At 43.2% G+C, this 17,193-nt stretch overlaps 1 protein-coding gene across 1 annotated transcript in view; it reads left to right on the top strand.

Moving 5' to 3' along the window:
* Positions 1–204: 204 nt before the first annotated feature.
* Positions 205–17,193, top strand: part of LOC135203170 (pyruvate dehydrogenase phosphatase regulatory subunit, mitochondrial-like) — a gene marked incomplete in the record, with an annotated part of 155,853 nt that continues 138,864 nt past the window's right edge. The window contains 3 exon segments of the mRNA XM_064232864.1: positions 205–412; positions 1,317–1,511; positions 9,807–9,901. Coding sequence (XP_064088934.1) covers positions 1,344–1,511; positions 9,807–9,901 — 263 coding nt within the window.

The following is a 17,193-nucleotide window of genomic DNA, read 5'->3' as shown; positions in this document are numbered from 1 at the left end:
TATGCAGCAACCATATCAAGAAAATAAAGAGTAATTAGTAGCAAATACACTCTTATTGGTAGTTCTACTGAGGGAGGAAGTGGAGAATAGGAAAGACTTTATAAAAGAAATGTGGTATTTCAGAGAGAAGAAACTCAAACAAACACAAACAAAGGAGTAATAAAAGAAGCAAGGGAGCCGTTTCAAAGGCTTATACCACCTACTACTACTACTACTGCATAACATTGACTAAAGGGACAGAGGTTATGTCCTCAAAATTTTAGTTTTGAAGTGCGTTGTTACTTTGCATCGTCTTGCTCGTTATGGTATTGGTTGAGGAAGGGTAAATTAATTGGTCAAGTAGGTCTTTGGCCTATGATAACAAGTCTGCTGGTCATGAGTCGAGGATGTTCCCTCAAGTAGATTAGCCCAGGTAAGTAGGTACCTACTAGCTACCTACTAGGTAGCTAGGTAGTAGTAGCTAGTAGGTACTTACCCTAGTTCTACTAGTTAATCCTATGCCATTCTACCTTTGCCGATTTGCAATCTTAATATAGGGTAAACAACCGACTGGACTGGCCAACTCACTGACTACCGCGGTTTTGGCCACCCTCCGAAAAAGTACTTTAACACATCCTGACACCGGAGATGGTCATCAGTCATACCTAGTAAGTTGTTGGTGGTGAGAGAAGGAGCTAAAGACCTCCACTCTCCTTTCGAAGTAAGAAATTAAGGCCATATTTTAAGATTTAAACAAAGGTTAATGAAAAGTGTGGTCAAAGCAGTGCACACTACCCCCATTACGCTTTCAAAATTTTTACTTACAATTAAATAACTTAGAAGATTGACGCCATCTCGATGCTTGCGGAGTCGCTTGTGTCAACAAACTTCCCATTTCCTGTGCTAAGTTTGCACACCACTTGTACCCATAGACACTGGGACACTTTCTTCATAACAATCTTAAACGACGAGGATGTTTCGGCCTCCGGACGGGTAAACATGGTGATTGTTCAGGAAGAAGAAGAAGAGTGTGCTAGAGAACAATTAAATAATTACTTAAAGTCCAGAATAAGGTTATGAATTGCATATATTTATTACATATTCATGATAATTAATTTGAAAATATTCCTTGTAAAAATATATATTCCTACCTTCTCTAATTTAACTCATACTTTATGTAGGTACCCTTAGTTTTGGTTTACTTCTATTTTCAAATGTTTTACTTCAAACCAGATGATAGCACATGAAAAGTATGGATTTAGATGTTATTATTTTGGAAAAATTTATGTAAGCGTGGGTTTTCTTCTGTAATTATCTCTAATAAATTTTAATTACAGGTTGCAGAACTTTATGAGCCATTCAAAATGCTTAAAAGGTGTCTTTCTGGGAATCGGATACTTCAAAAAGTATCCAGTGAATCTGGTTTGCCAAGATTGAAAGGTCAAATATCTACCTCTCAGGTGAAGAATGCATATACAACACCTCTAGCCACAAGTGTTAGATCTGTGTTTTCACTTCCCAGCCAAGCTCAGGTACAATTTCTTTGAAAAAGTGTTTTGCTGTACAATCATTTTGAATAGCAAAAAAGTAATTTAGATTAGTAGTCTGAAATAACAGCTCATTGAAATCAACAATGTCATTTTCTATCAAGTTCAAGTTTCATGCTGAGGTACATATAGGTGATTTTATGGTTTGAACAACGTGACTTTGCCATGTGTCATCTCAGGGTGATGTATGTTTTCAGGTTTAATTAATAGCTACTTCATTTTCTTTTCCTTTTTTCTTGGAAAAACTGTAGTACGTAATGTAAAATACAAACTATTGCTTTTTAACATTTATGATGGTGAGATAGCCTCAAGAATTTATGTAAGAGAAGAACCTTTTTAATACCAGGAGGAGGGTGAGGAATGGATCTCACATGGTGCATACCCAGGATTTTCAGTCCTTTAGTGTGTGCCCTACTCTCAAGGACGCATAGCTTTGTCTCTGATTGCATTTCAAAAAATTTTTATATTTATGAAGATATACAAAAGCTAAATATTTACTTTGGAAGAGGCATATGCATAAGAAAGTAGCATTCCAGTTTTGTTGTCACTATCAGATAAGAATTATACTTGCCAGAATTAATTGTTGTACTGTTCCCTTATGGTACCTTACTTTTCATGTAGGTACTAGCTTCATTTGATTAGCCAAGCTTGTCTTTGCATGTTCACTTTCAGTGGTGAATAACAGTATTCCTGATGTTAATCTGAAACAATTGGACAAGCAAAGATTTTTAAGCTCTGTCTCACTGAAAACTAAAGAGTGGGATTAAAGGTAAGAAATGAAACCTATCCGGAGAGCTGTATTGTACAAAAATAACTTGTTAGATGGTGTTGTCAAGATGAAAATGTAAGACCCCCAAGAGTCTGGGTTGTGTGCTGACTACCCTAGTTATTGGAGGAAACAAGGTTAGAAAGATTTGTCCACCCTAGTCTGGAGACTGGTATTAGAGTGGAGTCGTGAATATCCATGTGGAGTGTCATAGAGTGTGCAGAGCACAAATCTCTGAGGGTGAGATGATATGAATGCCTGTTTGGTGCGGCATAAAGGCACAACTACAGGACTTATTAACAGTGGTAATGAGTAATCCTTGAAGTAGAAGTTGGGAAAGTTGCACTGACACCATCTTCATTGATAATTACCATACTCTGCGCTTGTTGAAGGTGATATTTATCCATAGGTTTAAGTGTCTTCTTGAGCTTGCGTATACCATAAGCTGTTGTATAACATTTGAAGTTGGCCAGTAATTTGGTAAAACAAACAAAATGCTCTCATGGTCCTACTGACTTTCTTGTACTTAATGTTTGGCTCTCCAACTTCTATGCTTCTCCGAGGAATTGGACTCAGTTTCAGATTAGTATCATATCTTTAAAGCCCTTACCCATTATTCCCAATAAATTTTTTGATAGGAAGGAGGAAATATGTCCGAGTTATTATTTGAACATCCTGTTACTTTCTTCTTGATGAGCATAAGAAAATGAAAGGTGCACTGACCAAAGAAGTGCTGTAAGTGTAGCAGAAAAAACATGCAGTTTGCTCTGTTAGCCTGAACAGACATGAGAAGAAGACCTGTGTTGGCTGGCTATTCTACATTTATAGTCTCTTATTTGGTGCATAAGGGGACTTCATGAAACTATGGAAAACAAGAATGATATTTCATATGATAGGCTCGTTCTTGAATTAAAATTGTTTTGCATCAGAACCCTGGAAAAGTGTATATTATCTTGGAATTAATCTACAACGAGCAAAGTCATCTGCTGGCAACTTGTTAGAGTCCAATGTAAATTGAGGATAAAAGGATTTGTTGTGGGTCAAGAGGGGTTTAAAAGTTGTTATCAGAAAGTCTGTGTGAATCTTGTGTAGCGTAGCACTGTGCTTCATGCAAAGTGGATTTAGCGTGGGACTCTAGGGAGAAGTTATGGAGTTCCATTTGACAACGTCTGTGTGTGTGAGAGAGAGAGAGAGAGAGAGAGGGTGTAATTGCTGTATGGATAGTTAACGACTATTGGCTGTTGGTGAGTTCTGGTTGGGTTGTCTGCTGGTAGAGATCAGAGTTCTGTGTTTTTAGTAAGTTTTTCAGTCAGTCTTTTGGTGAGAGCTGGTGACAGTAGTGTTCACAGCAGTTATTGGAGGAATTGAAAGTCAGTTGAGTTTTTGTTGTTATTGATTTGTTTTGATGGTGTGTTTTAAGTTAATGTTTTTGCTTTGTTGATTGTTGTGCCTGTGCTGTTGTGATTTTTTTGTGTTGTTTGTGCAGTGGTCTTTTGTTTTGTTATATGTGAGGTTGTGTTCCTCGGTTTGGTGGTTGTGTTGTTAGGTTGTGGTTATGTTCCTTTTTTGGTTGCGTGTGTTGTTGAGGTTGAGTGTGGGTTGTGTCCTTGATTGTTGTTGTCCTTGTTTTTTGTTTGTGTTTGAGTTGTTGGGTTGTAGTCCTTGGTGTTGTTGTGTTGGGTTGGTGGTGTCATGGTTCTTAGTTGTTGTTGTTGGTGTTGTTGTTGTTGGTGTTGTTGTTGTTTGTGTTGTTGTTGTTGGTGTCCCAGTGACCTTAAACCAGCGGGACAGCACAGGATAGATCGGAGTAACTGGATTGAATTGGTGAGTACATGTGTTTTGAGAGTTTTTTTTTTTTAATTTTGTGTTTGTAGTTAGTAGGTCAATTGTCCTGTGTGTATGCTGTAGTGTGTAGAGGAAAGTGTGAACTGGGTGGATTTGGCAGCCAGAGTGATTAGGTTAATGTGTGTGTGGGGGGGGGGGGGGGGGGGGGAGGGGGGGGGGGGGGGGGGGGGGGGGGGGGGGGGGGGGGGGGGGGGGGGGGAGGGGGGGGGGCGGGTGTGGGGGGGGGGGGGGGGGGGGGGAGGGGGGGGGTTTGGTTTTTTGTTTGCCAGCTTGTTTTTCAGCTTGTGATCCCGCCCACATCTTTTTTTTTGCACGGCTTACACAGGGACCTTGTTGGTGCGGCAGCTGCTCAGGGCAATTGGGGTAGTGAGTTGTGTGGTTGGTGGAGAAAGTGAGGATGGAAGGTTGGGTAAGGAGATAGAGAGGCTGAAGGAGGAGCTGAGGTTGGCGAGGGAAGCTAAGGGAAGGTTGGAAGTGGAGAATGAGAAGGTTGAGGGTAGAGTGTGAGGAGCAGGAGAGGGCGTTAGAGGAAATGAGAGAAATGCTAAGGAGTGCAAAAGTGGAAATGAATGAAGAGGTGAAAGGAGCGGAAGAGAGAATGGTTGAGAAAATGGATGAAAAATTGGGGGTAATGATGAATGCAGTGCAAGAGATGATGCAGGAAATGATGAAGGGATTTGTGGGAGAAGGAGCTGTAGGAGGTAGGCCTACTGGGTCTTGTGACGGGCCAAAAGTGGTAAAGAAAGTGAAAGAGCGAGTGGATGAAAGTACGAGTGACGAAGGTGATTCGGTTGTGATAGGTAAGGGAAAGAAGGGGAAGACACAGGATAAGGATAAACCTGAGGACAAGAATAAGAAAGTGGCTGAGGAAAAGAAGAAGACTAAGGGAAAGAAGGTTAGTAAGGGTGATGGACAGGATGAGACTAGGGACAGAATACATTGGGGAAAGGGCTGAGAGTGATTTGGATAGGGGTGAGTGGAAACAGGTAGGTAGAAAGAAGGGTAAGAAGAGCGTAGTCAGGGGTATGGATGTGAGTATGGAAGTGGATTCGCTGCATTCGGAAGAGGGAAAGAGGGGTCAGAATGGAAATAGTGGAAGTGAGAGGGAGAGTGAGCGGGAAGTACGAAAGGCTGTGTATATGAGAGGTACCCCGATGTGCACGATACGAGGAATATGGTAGTAGGGACATAGGGGACTTTTTAAAAGAATATGAGAGGTATTGTGAGGCAAAGTATGGGGATAACAAGAGAGTCTGGGCAAGAGAGTTAGGTAGCTTTTTGACGTGATTTTTGTTGAGTATGTATGGGGTAATGATGAGTGTAGGAAATGTACCGTATGAAAGTGTAAAAGCTAGGATCGTAGAACAGGCAAAGAGGATAAAGAGTAGCATTAGATATAGGAGAAAGCAAGATTTTGAAGAGGCAAGAATGAATGTTGGTGAGTCGTTGTCGATGTATGTCTGTAAGTTAGAAACATTAGCCAGGAAAAAGTTTGGGGATGAAGGGATAAATGAGTGTAAGGAGTTAGTCCGAAAGTTGTTGGCAACTGTACCAGAGAGTGTATATGAGTTTATAAATCTGAAACGTAAGGAGAAAATGCGATGGACAAATGAAAGGTTAACATGGAATGACATTTTAGAAATAGTAGAGGATTACGAGTTAGATAGGTGTGTGAAAGAGAGTAGAAGTATTAGTGTTAGGACTGAAGTAGCTGAGGTTGTACCAGAGTTTAAAAGCAATAGGGAGGCAGTTTTGGAAGGGCCGAGGCGAATGGCAGAGCGAGTGGTAGTTAGGAGCGTTAGGGCAAGTAACGTGAGTGTAGTTAGCCCAAAAAGAGATAGGAGTGCGAGTGTTGGAAGAGTAATGTCAGTTAGTTGTGAGCGAGAGCAGCAGCAGTGTTATAGATGTGGTAAGCCAGGACACAAGAAGAATGAATGTCGGTGGGCGTTAGGAGCGTGCTTCAGGTGTGGGCAAACGGGGCATTTACTGAGCGAGTGCAAGAAAGATAGGGATATTAAATGTTATAGGTGTGGATAGGCAGGGCACATAACTAGTGGATGTTGGGGTACCCGTATGAACATAGTTTGCGGCAACTGCAGGAAGAATGGGCATTATACTAGGATGTGTAGAGAACAGCGTGCAAAATGTGTTGAATGTGGAATGGAGGGTCATGTAGCAAGTGTGTGTAGGCAAAAGAGGATGAGTCAGGTTGGGAATTCGGGAAACTAGGTGGTAAGGGGATTTAGTTGGGTGGGTCCTCTGGTATGCGACAGTATGTTCGGGAGAATGCGATGAGTGAGTGGTTGAGGGTGAATAAATGTGAGCCGAGTGTCAGTGAGCAAATGGGTCTGGAAGATCGGCAGTTAGTGTTGGTTGAGTATGGAAGAAAGCAGAAGAAGGTAAGGAAAGGGAATGAAAAGGAGAAACGTGAACTGCATGATAGAGGGGTTAGTGTTGGGTAAAAATGGTGGATAAGGCGTGTAATACAGGGACTTTGAGGGGAGGAATGATACATATAGCGTGTGTGGGTTTGAATTGTCAGGGTTTAGTGAAGTTTCACCAGGAAGGGAATCAGGTGGTAAGGATGTAGTTGGCAGTATGAATGAGTCTCGTCGGGAGTTTGGTCGGAGTGTAAATGAGGTAAGTGATTTGGTGGCAGAGTTACGAGAGATATTCGGACAAGAGTTGGAAGGGGTAGATGAGATAGTGAATGGGTTTATTTGGGATGGATGTAGTGATTGGGAGATAGTAATGGTAGTCTGACTGGAAGTCGTCTGGGAGAGTTGATGGCAGTGTAACTGAGTGTGTGTATGAGGGCCCTCAAACAAGATCCAGGGGGCCTGCGTCTGAGCATCCGTTGGTGTTGCGGAAGGCTATTTAGTATGGGTGTTGTGAGTGAAAGGAGACGTTGCAAATGTAACGGGGGAGGAAATATGGAGGAGTTATGGAGTTCCATTTTGACAACGTCGTGTGTGAGAGATGAGATAGAGAGTAGAGAGAGAGAGAGAGAGAGAGAGAGTGTGTGTAATTGCTGTATTGGATAGTTAATGACTGTATTGGCTGTTGGTGAGTTCTGGCTGGGTTTTTGTCTGCTGGTAGAGATCAGAGTTCTGTGTTTTTAGTGAGTTTTCAGTCAGTCTTTGGTGAGAGCTGATGACAGTAGTGTTGACAGCAGTTATTGGAGGAATTGAAAGTCAGTTGAATTTTGTGTTATTGATTTGTTTTATTGATTTTGGTGTTGTTAAGTCAGTTTTGTTTTTTGATTAGTTTGTTGTGCCTGTGCTGTTGTGATTTTTTTGTGTTGTTTGTGCAGTGGTCTTTTGTTTGTTATATTTTGAGGTTGTGTTCTTGTGGGGTTGGTTGTTGTGTTGTTAGGTTGTGGTTATGTCCCTTGTTGGTTGCTGTGTTGTTGAGTTATGGTTTGTATTCCTTGATTGTTGTTGTGTTGTTGTTGTCCTTTGTTTTTGTTGTGTTGTTGGGTTGTAGTCCCTTGGTGTTGTTTGTGTTGGGTTTGTGGTGTTGTGGTTCTTGTTGTTGTTGTTTGTTGTTGTTGTTGTTGGTGTCCCAGTGACCTTAACCACGGACACACAGGATAGATCGGAGTAACTGGATTGATTGGTGAGTACATGTGTTTTTGAGAGTTTTTTTTGTTTTATGTTTTGTGTAGTTGTAGGTCCAATTGTCCTGTGTGTATGCTGTAGTGTGTAGAGGAAAGTGTGACTGGGGTGGATTTGGCAGCTAGAGTGATTAGGTTAATGTGGGGTGGGTGGGGGGGGGGGGGGGGGGGGGGATGGGGGGTTTTGCCAGCTTGTTTTTCAGCTTGTGATCCTGCCACAAAGTCACTATGTTCTGTAGAGAACTCAAGACATTGATTGAATGAAGGTCATAAACTTCCAAACCAACAAAAGAATTCATTGTGTTGTTTACCTCTCAGATTGCTTGTTGTAGAAATGGCAACTAGATGCAATGTAACATCAATGCAGATGTTTGGAAATAGTGGTCTCTGTTGGTAGAATTACTTACCCAAAGGTGGTGGGGAAAATGATTCTCATGAAAATTAAATACAAATACTTTTATCAGTAGTATTATTATTAATTACATATTATATTATTATTACAGTAGTATTATTATTGAAAATGATAGCTATTTCTACAGCCCTCTGAGAAGGTCCCCTCCCATATTATTACAACAAACAACCAGGTAAATGGCAGAGAGTAAGCAACAGCGACTCTCACCCAGGCGGTTAAGAAAAAGACTAAACACAGCAGCTTGGGTGCGTGGTCTTTGACCAGTTTTCACCTGAAATACGCACACGTTGCCAGATCTTACAGATTCCTTGCTTTTCAATCTCCAATTGTTTAACCGGATCCAGCTAGGAGTTAGAAAATTATCCTATTGTTAAGACCAAGGGTTTATAGTTATGAAAATTACAAATTTTCCTAGAAAATTTCTCTTATTATTATTATTATCATCATCATCATCATTATTATTTGGCATACACTACAATGAAGTGGATGGCCATGATCTTGTATGCAACAACAAACAAATTATAACACATACGGTTAATAGATATAATACACATAGATAAGCTTGTTTAATCAATGAAAAATAACTCCAATGAAAGGATATAAGCTAAAAACCCCAATAATCATACCAAAGTGTGCATCACTGTACCGTACTGTACTTGAAGAGGTGAACTGGCTACTTTGGGATAAACAAAATCATTAAAAAAACTATTGTGAATTAAGGGTTGGAACTTAATATGAAATACTACAAATTATTGTTGTTTCTGAAAGATTTTAAATGTCCTGAACCTTGATGTCATAATGTTAAATTTGCTATTTATATTCATTTTTGAAATATCTGTGCCTGGCCATTCAATTCCATAAGAAGTATCAATAGAATGCCAAAGTTTCTATAAAATAGAGCACATACTCTATGATTTTTTTATGAATATGTGATTGTGCGAAAATAACTTGAGATAAATTAGGGACAGTTTTTGTTGTGAAGCAGACTGGCTGCACCATACACCCTGAGGGCCCCAAGGGACCCCAACAGCCCTCAAACTGATCTACGGTGTTTGCTGTTGATTGTAATGGATTCTTGAATGCTTTAGGAAGAACTAGAGCTGTTTTTTTTAATTTTTATTTTCTTTTTCCTAAAATAGCTAGTCCCCGTTCAGCAAAGAACTGAAGCCTGTGTTGTGAAAGGCCATGCTATTGAGGCTTTGGCATAGTCCATAGTTGGAGGATGTTTCTTATAAGGTCGTTAGGAGAACATGACTAAATACCTGATAAATATGTCTCTGGAGATTCCCCAGCTCCCAAAATAGTATCAGTTATGCATAACATATTTAAATGATGGTGATGTTTAGTGCCCCCTGCTACCCTAGGCAAGCCACTTGACTGAACTGGGGTATGCCTCCTTATATGACATTTCACTTAGCATTTTCTTTGACTAAAACTGATTATCTCATTACTGTAGGAGTAACAGTAAATTCATTTTGGATTGTCTATGGGTTCCTTGGACAACATTGAATGGTACTTGTACATGAATTGTGGAACAAACATTTTAATAATTTATATTTCTAAGTAGTAAACAGTATTTAAGACAAAATTGCTGTCTGGAATTGCATTTAATTATTTTACAATGCTTCTTTATTTATTTAGGTGGTAATTTGTGGTGCTGGTGTTGTTGGGAACAGCATAGCCTACCATTTAACACGTGATGGGTGGACTGATGTCGTAGTTTTGGACCAACATGAGTAAGCATTACAATAACACTTCAAAGGTCTAGAATAACTGGTTGAAGCACCCCCCCCCCCTCACCCCAAGGTCTTCAAAAGATCCAAATCTTTGCAAAGTATTTTAATGTGCTAACATATGATATAATTTTAAGACATAAGTCTTATGTTTGGTTATCTTCTAGTGAAGCTATTGATAGTGATAACATGGCTGTTAACGTTGTACTATATACAGTTTCATTTAAAGGCACTCATAAAACATTTTCTCTGTCTTTCATGTTTTATTTAAATGGCTACTATGATATTGTGCTGTAGGTAGCAAAGGGATTGTCTATGAGCTTTATACCTTATGTTTACATATTATGCTTTTACCTTAATACTTAAATATTAACTGAAAATGCAATACCCAACTTGTCCTGAATTTGCTCTTAAATTTTGCCTTCTTACCTTAGTTTTTCTTTATCTTAATCTCTTATCTCTTAGTATCTTTGGTTTCTAAAAAAGAATAATACCTCTGAAAATTCACAAAACCTAGATCTTTAAGCACTTGCTCAGATTGATGTGACTTTATAATCAGGCAGAGGTTTCAGAAGAAAATATACCAATCTTCTCTTTCCAAAAGGTGCTGCTTATGCTAGATTTTAAGTGTTTTCATTAGTGTGTAAACAATATGAACAACCAGATTTTGATATTTTTAGTATATATAAAATTTTTGTAGGATAGTCACATCCTAACCACTCAGATAAATAATGAATTCTAGCCATAATTTTTTTTAAATGACTACAAATAACCTTGTTTTGCTATCATACGAAGATAATCCATCAACAGAGAAAGCTTGCATTTGTTCATGAAACTTACCTGTCAGATATATATATAGCTGTATTCTCTGAAGTCCGACAGAATTTCTAAACTTACGACACACGTTAGTGGGATTAGGGTGGTTAGTACCCATTCCCGCCGCTGGAGGCGGGTATCAGGAACCATTCCCCATTTTTCTATCAGATTTCTTCTGTCGCCGTGTCGTAAACCCTGTTTACACACCTCCGCTCAGGATTTTGAAAAACTTTTCATATTGCTTGAGTATCTACTTTTGACTTTTTTGGTTTTTTGATTGATCGATAAGCTTGGCATACGTGATTTTGGACTGTTTTTTGATTTTGGCTTAGATTTTTTACCCTTAAAAAATGTCTGAGGATGTAGTTCTGCTAGCGCCAGGGGTGTGCTCGAAAGTGGAATGCAAGGTTAGGCTTCCAAAGCTTGGTTGATCCCTCAACACATTGTGTAAAGGGGTGTGTAGGGGCAAGAGTGTAGATTTGATTTGCGCTGTCCTGAGTGTGAAAGCTTAGATGATTTGCAATGGAAGACGTATGAATCCTACGTTAAGAAGTAGAACGTGATAGGATTAGGAGGTCTTCCTCCAGGAGTAAGGTCGGGTAGCAGACAGGGTATTAATGTATCCCCTTCTAACCCTCCTTTAGATTTTGTGGTCTCCAACCCTGTAGTGTTGCCTTCGGGGGGCCCTCAAGTGGTGTCTGCGGAGGGTTAATGCCCTTTCGCTTATTCTAGATTCATTGAAGACGCTTGAATCTAAAGTGCTTGCCCTTGAAAACAGGCAAAATAAGTGCAGTGATAGTGCCCCCTAGTGAAGTGGAGGGGGCGTCAGATCGGCCCTTTTAATAGCGCCTCTAGGCTGGGACCTCTGCCGGACTCCCAGACTCAGGGATAGGGGCATGTCGAAGGCCGAAGGAGGGTTTACGGGGAACCCCCACCGATCTGGCGTCCCTTCACAGTTCACCTGTGGACGCTTCCCAGCTGCTAAAGGAGCGTGCTCGAGCACGTATCCTTAGGGATTGTTTTCTCGTCTCCCGACGCGTTACCTCCCCGCGCAAGGGGTGGGAATCTCGATCGGATTCGCGACCTCTGAAGAGGGACTCTTCAGAGCTGGACGCTTCACGTCATGCTATTGGTCTGAGTGGCATTCTTCTCCGGAAAGCGTAGCTTTTCCGCCCTCCCAGAAGAAGTATAGGAGTCATCCGACGATGAGCCCTCGAGCGCCCCCAGTTCGCTCTAGAGCCAAGGCTGTTTCCTGGGAGAAGGAAAAGAAATGGCGTCCCCTCTCCCCTCTTTCTCACAAGCGCAGCTCGTCTCCGCGTAAGGAGACCATCTCAGACGGAGATCATCATTGCGATGCAGCGGCAACTGGACGCTTTACTGAAACAGAAGGAGACGGTCCCGCGTCGAAGGAAAGACGATAAGACTTGCCTATCAAGAGATCTAAGCAGGTCTTCTCCAATGGCTCCTTTTCGTCGCCCGTCTTTCCTGATATTTCGCCCTCTAGACGTTGTTTTGCTCCCCAGGTTTCAGCTAGAGGTGACGGTAGAACGCCAAGTTAGAGAGAGCTTCTCTGCATGCTCCTCTCCCTTCCCGTAGAGAGGACGCTCGGCGTTCCGACTTCGACGCTTCTGCTGACGACGATTTGCGTTCTGCACCTCTGCGACATGACAGTGTGGACGCTCAACGTTATGGTTAGTCGGGGCAGTGGATCAAGTTTCTTTTCGCTGGACGTTCGAATGGACGCTTCGCGGGACGGTAGAAGAGTCTCTTTGATGGACGCTCCTTGAATTTGGACGCTTCGCTGGACGCTCGTTTGGACGCTGATTTGGACGCTCGAGAGAACGCTACATTGGACGCTCAGATGGAACGTTCGTAGACGTTCTAGTAAGACTCTGTGGACGCGAATGTGGAGTTCGCTGTCACTCGGATGTGGTTCCCGCGACTTTTTGGCACGTTTCGCCTCTAAAAGTGACTCCTGATCCTGTTTACTGTTAAGGATCCGTTACCCTCGTCTTCTTTTCATCGTTCAGATAGGAGACTTGGAGCTAAAGGACTTCTGCCTCTTCCTTCGGACTTGCACTCGGGTAGGGAAAGAAGGAGAACTTAGCGGTTCTTCGGAGGATGTTGATGATGATCAACCTGCTACGTTCTGCCGTCGTCAGATTATCAAGTTTTGGCACGACTACTTCGTGATTCGTTTGGCGATACTTTTCAGCCAGCATGCTCCTCCTTCTCCTCCTTCTCAGTTTTCGTCGTCGAAGACAGTAAGTCTCCAGGTTTCGTGAAGATGAAGACGTCGTTATCTACGAAAAGAGCTTTCGGAAGGTAAACCGCTGATGGAGTCTAGGAAAGCAAAGGAAGAACTAACTTTCGCCCCTGCCGTCCGTCTAGACTTAGCGGTAAGGCAGGGATGTGGTATGAGACAGGCGAGGAATTAGGATGAAGTTCGCCTACGTCGGCTCAAGTGATTTCGCCAGCGTGGTGGATGGCCTCAAGGAGGGCCCTTTTAGCATCGGCTAAGGTTTCTTGGACGACTTCCGAACTGGACCATCTTTTGAAGGGGACTATTTTAGGTCCTTAGAAGTTTTTCAACTTTTTTAGAACTGGTGTCTTGGAGCCTTAGACAACCAATCTCGTAAGCCAGACTGCATCACGCTTGGGGGAGCTGTCCCAGTGGTATTGTCATGCATGGACAGGCCGTCATGATGGCTCAGAGGAGTTAGCCTCTCATTTTTTCAGCAGGGGTTCTTAAGAAAAGGTCGCTTTATTGCAACTTCGCGGGCTAAGTCTGTCTCTCCCGCTCAGAGGACAGAACTTTTGTATGCTCCCTTCTCGAGTCCAATCTCTTCCCCCAAGCTATGGTGAAGGATCTGGCAGTGAGTTCTGCAGGAGAAAGCCACACAAGACCTGTTGGCTCAGTCTTTCGAGACGTCCGGCTGGCCCTCACGTCGTCAGGAACGCAACAGTTTAGAAAGCAGAAGCCCTTTCGTTTGGAGGGACTTCCGCTAGATCGTCTCCTCGAGGAAGAAGCCTTCCTAGAGGTAGAGCCCCTTCCAAGTCTAGGGGTAGAATGAGAGAGGAATCGTGCCTTCAGTCCCACCGGTAGGAGCCAGGCTGCAGTTGTTTGTCAGAAGCCTGAGAGTAAGAGAGGCAGACACCTGGTCTCTCGACGTCATAGAGAAGGTTACAAGATCCCTTTTCATAAAGCCCGCCCCCGTTTGACTTCCACTCCCAGGGGACTTGTCCCCATCGTATCCGCTAACAAAGCGAAAGAATTCTTTTTCGACCTGCTCGAGCAGATGCTCGAGAAAAGAATAGCAGTGGAACAGGTTTTTAGACCTGGCAACGCCAGGAATTTTACAACAGATTGTTTTCTTGTAACCGAAACAATCGGGAGGGTGGCGGCCCGTCTTTGGATGTAAGTCGTCTAAACCTCTTTATAGAGAAGCAGAGGTTCAAGATGGAGACCACCTCAGTCAGTTCTCGGGGCCTTAAGACCTGGAGATTGGATGGTATCACTCGACCTCCAGGGACGCCTACTTTTCACGTCCCGATACATCCCCAATCGATGAAGTACCTTCGGTTCGTATTGAAAGGGAAGGTCTTTCAATTCAGGGCTCTTTGTTTTCGGACTGAGTAACGGCTCCTTTTTATCTTCACCATCTTAATGAAAGAACGTGGCGAGGTGGCTCCATCTTTCCAACATCAGAATCTCGCTCTATCTAGACGACTGGCTCATACGAGCCTCCTCGCAGACGGCCGGTGCCCTGAAGGGATTTGAAGACTACTCTGTCTTTAGCTGCGTCCCTGGGACTTCTGGTGAACTTCGAGAAGTCACATCTGACCCAACACAGTCCATCGTGTATCTGGGATTCAGATGGATTCATTGGCTTTTCCGGGCTTTTTTCCTCCGTCCCAAAGGAACGTCCTGCAACAAAGGGCATAGAAAAAGTGTCAGCCTTTCTAGGGAAAAGATTCATGCTCGGTGAGGAATGGATGAGTCTGCTGGGGACCCATTTCTTCGCCTGGAGAAGTTTTTGTTTTCCCCTGGGGAGGCTACCTCCGACCTCTTCAGTTCTTCTGTCGGACAGCTGGACAGAAAAAGGCAACTTCGACATGAAGTTAACATCTCGGAGAGGTGAAGAACCATCTAAGATGGTGGCTTCGATCCGTGGAAGCTGTCGAGGGGCGTTATCCCTCAAGCTTTCAGAACCCCGGACCCTAGTGTTGTTTCTCCGACGGCGTCATCCACGGGGTGGGGAGCACTCTAGGGGGGGAGGAAGTGTCAGTACCTGGAGAGGGGAACAGGTAACCTGGCATATCAACTTCAAAGAGTCTGGCAGCGGTTCAATAGCTCACCCAGTTCTTCCAGAACAAAAGTCTCCCGTCGTGTGGTTCAGATCAACTCGGACAACACCACAGCCCTTGCATACTTGAAGAAACAAGGAGGAACACACTCTCGCTCCCTGTTTTATCTAGCAAAAGAGATCCTGCTTTGGGCGAAGGAGAGAGAAGTTCACAATATTGACAAGATTCATTGCCGGAGTCGAGACGTCCGGGGCGATCTCCTCAGTCGACAAGGACAGTTATTGCCGACAGAGGTGGACTCTCAATCAAGAAGTATGCCAGGAAACTGTGGGGGTCTTTGGGGATGCCCCTTAGTGGGACATCTTCGCAACATCAAGGACGGCGAGACTTCCTCTGTATTGCTCCCCCCCGGTTCTCGATCCGGGAGCAGTAGCAGTAGACGCCCTTCTATGGGATTGGACGGGCCTGGAATCTCTACGCTTTTCCCCCCCTTTTTCCCCCTTCAAGATCCTGGGGGTGGAGGTGATAGAAAATTTGCAGCATCGAGGGGACTAGGTTGACCTTAATCGCCCCCTTTTGGCCCGCAGCGATCTGGTTCAGATGGTGATGTTCTACCTAGTGGATTATCCGAGATCTCTTCCGTTAGGAGAGATCTACTCAAAAAACAGCCCCACTTCGAGAGGTACCACAAAAACCTCTCCGCTCTGAGTCTGACTGCGTTCAGACTATCCAAAAGTTGGCCAGAGCGAGAGGTTTTTTCGAAAATCAGTGGCTAAAGCTATCGCCACCTGCGAGGATACCATCATCAATCGCAGTTTACCAATCGAAGTGGGGCAGCCTTTAGAAGTTGGTGTAAAGCGAAAAGGAGTTTCCTCTACCACTACCTCTGTGAGCCAGATTGCCGACTTCTTGCTTTATCTGAAACAAGATCTAAAGTTGGCAGTGTCCCTATTAAAAGGCTACATAAGCTCTATCTGTAGTCTTTCGCCATAGAGGTCTTGACCTCGCTAACAAAATAGGGATCTCCATGATCTATTGAGATCTTTCGAGACGACCAGGTACCACTACCGAAGCTACCTTCGTGGAACCTGGATGTGGTCCTAAAATATTTTGATGTCAAATATTTTGAACCTCTTTCATCTTCGTCTACGAGATTTGACGAAGAAAACTGTATTCCTAACTGCTCGGGGGCGACGGCGAAGAGAGTTAGCGAAATACAGGCTATCAGCAACACGTCGGTTTCAAAGGGCATAATGCAGTCTGCTCTTTGAATATGTCGTTTCCTGGCCAAAAACGAAAAACCCTTCCAATCCGTGGCCTAGAACATTCGAGATCAAGGGTATGGCTGAGATCATTGGTCAAGAGCCAGAAAGAGTCCTGTGTCCTGTTAGGGCTCTTAGAGAGTATATTCGTAGAACGAAGGATTGCCGAGGTTTCTGCAGAGAAACTTATGGTGTTGTTGGATCAAGAGACCCAAACATGCCCATGTCCAGCAATCACTGGCAATTCTTTTAAGAAACACCATTAATAGGCGCACCGCTTCTTGCAAAGACAGTGGACTTGAAGATACTTAAAGTTAACGCGCACAGAAGTAAGGGCTATTTCGACCTCAATAGCCCTTTCAGAAAAACATGGCTCTTAAAGACATTTTAAGTGCCTACTTTTTGGAGGAGTAACTCGTGTTCGCCTCTTCACTACCTACGGGAGGTGAGAACGACCTATGAAAGCTGTTACTCTCTCGGACCATACGTCGCCGCAGACACTATTTTGGGGGCAGGAGGTAGCACTCATCCTTTCCCATAGAAAAGGGTAGGTGAAGTTTTTTAATATTTGTATGTTTTATGGTTGTAGGTCGCTGCCGAGTACAGTCGTCCCTTTCTTTAGCCTTTGGTATATGGAGTTTGTTGTTAGGCTAACTTAGGTGGTGGTTTTTGCCTCGTTGCCCTCGGAAGTATGGTCATGGTCTAGTCACATTTGTGGTCCGTCCCTGTTGACAGATCATCTAGGAGCGCACCAACTACATAGGTCACTACTTTTTGTTGGTAATCTAGTGAAGCAGAAGCAGGCTTGGGGTGACAGTAATAACGAAGTCAGCTATCTAACAGGTAGGAACCAAGATGTCAATCATATACATTTATATGTTTTCTAAAATCCTTTTTTCTGTCTCTCCC

The sequence above is a fragment of the Macrobrachium nipponense genome, chromosome 33 (genome assembly GCF_015104395.2).
Source record: "Macrobrachium nipponense isolate FS-2020 chromosome 33, ASM1510439v2, whole genome shotgun sequence".
NCBI lineage: Eukaryota > Metazoa > Arthropoda > Malacostraca > Decapoda > Palaemonidae > Macrobrachium > Macrobrachium nipponense.
Note: the sequence above shows the minus strand (reverse complement) of the source record. Positions and strands in the feature narration are given on the sequence as shown.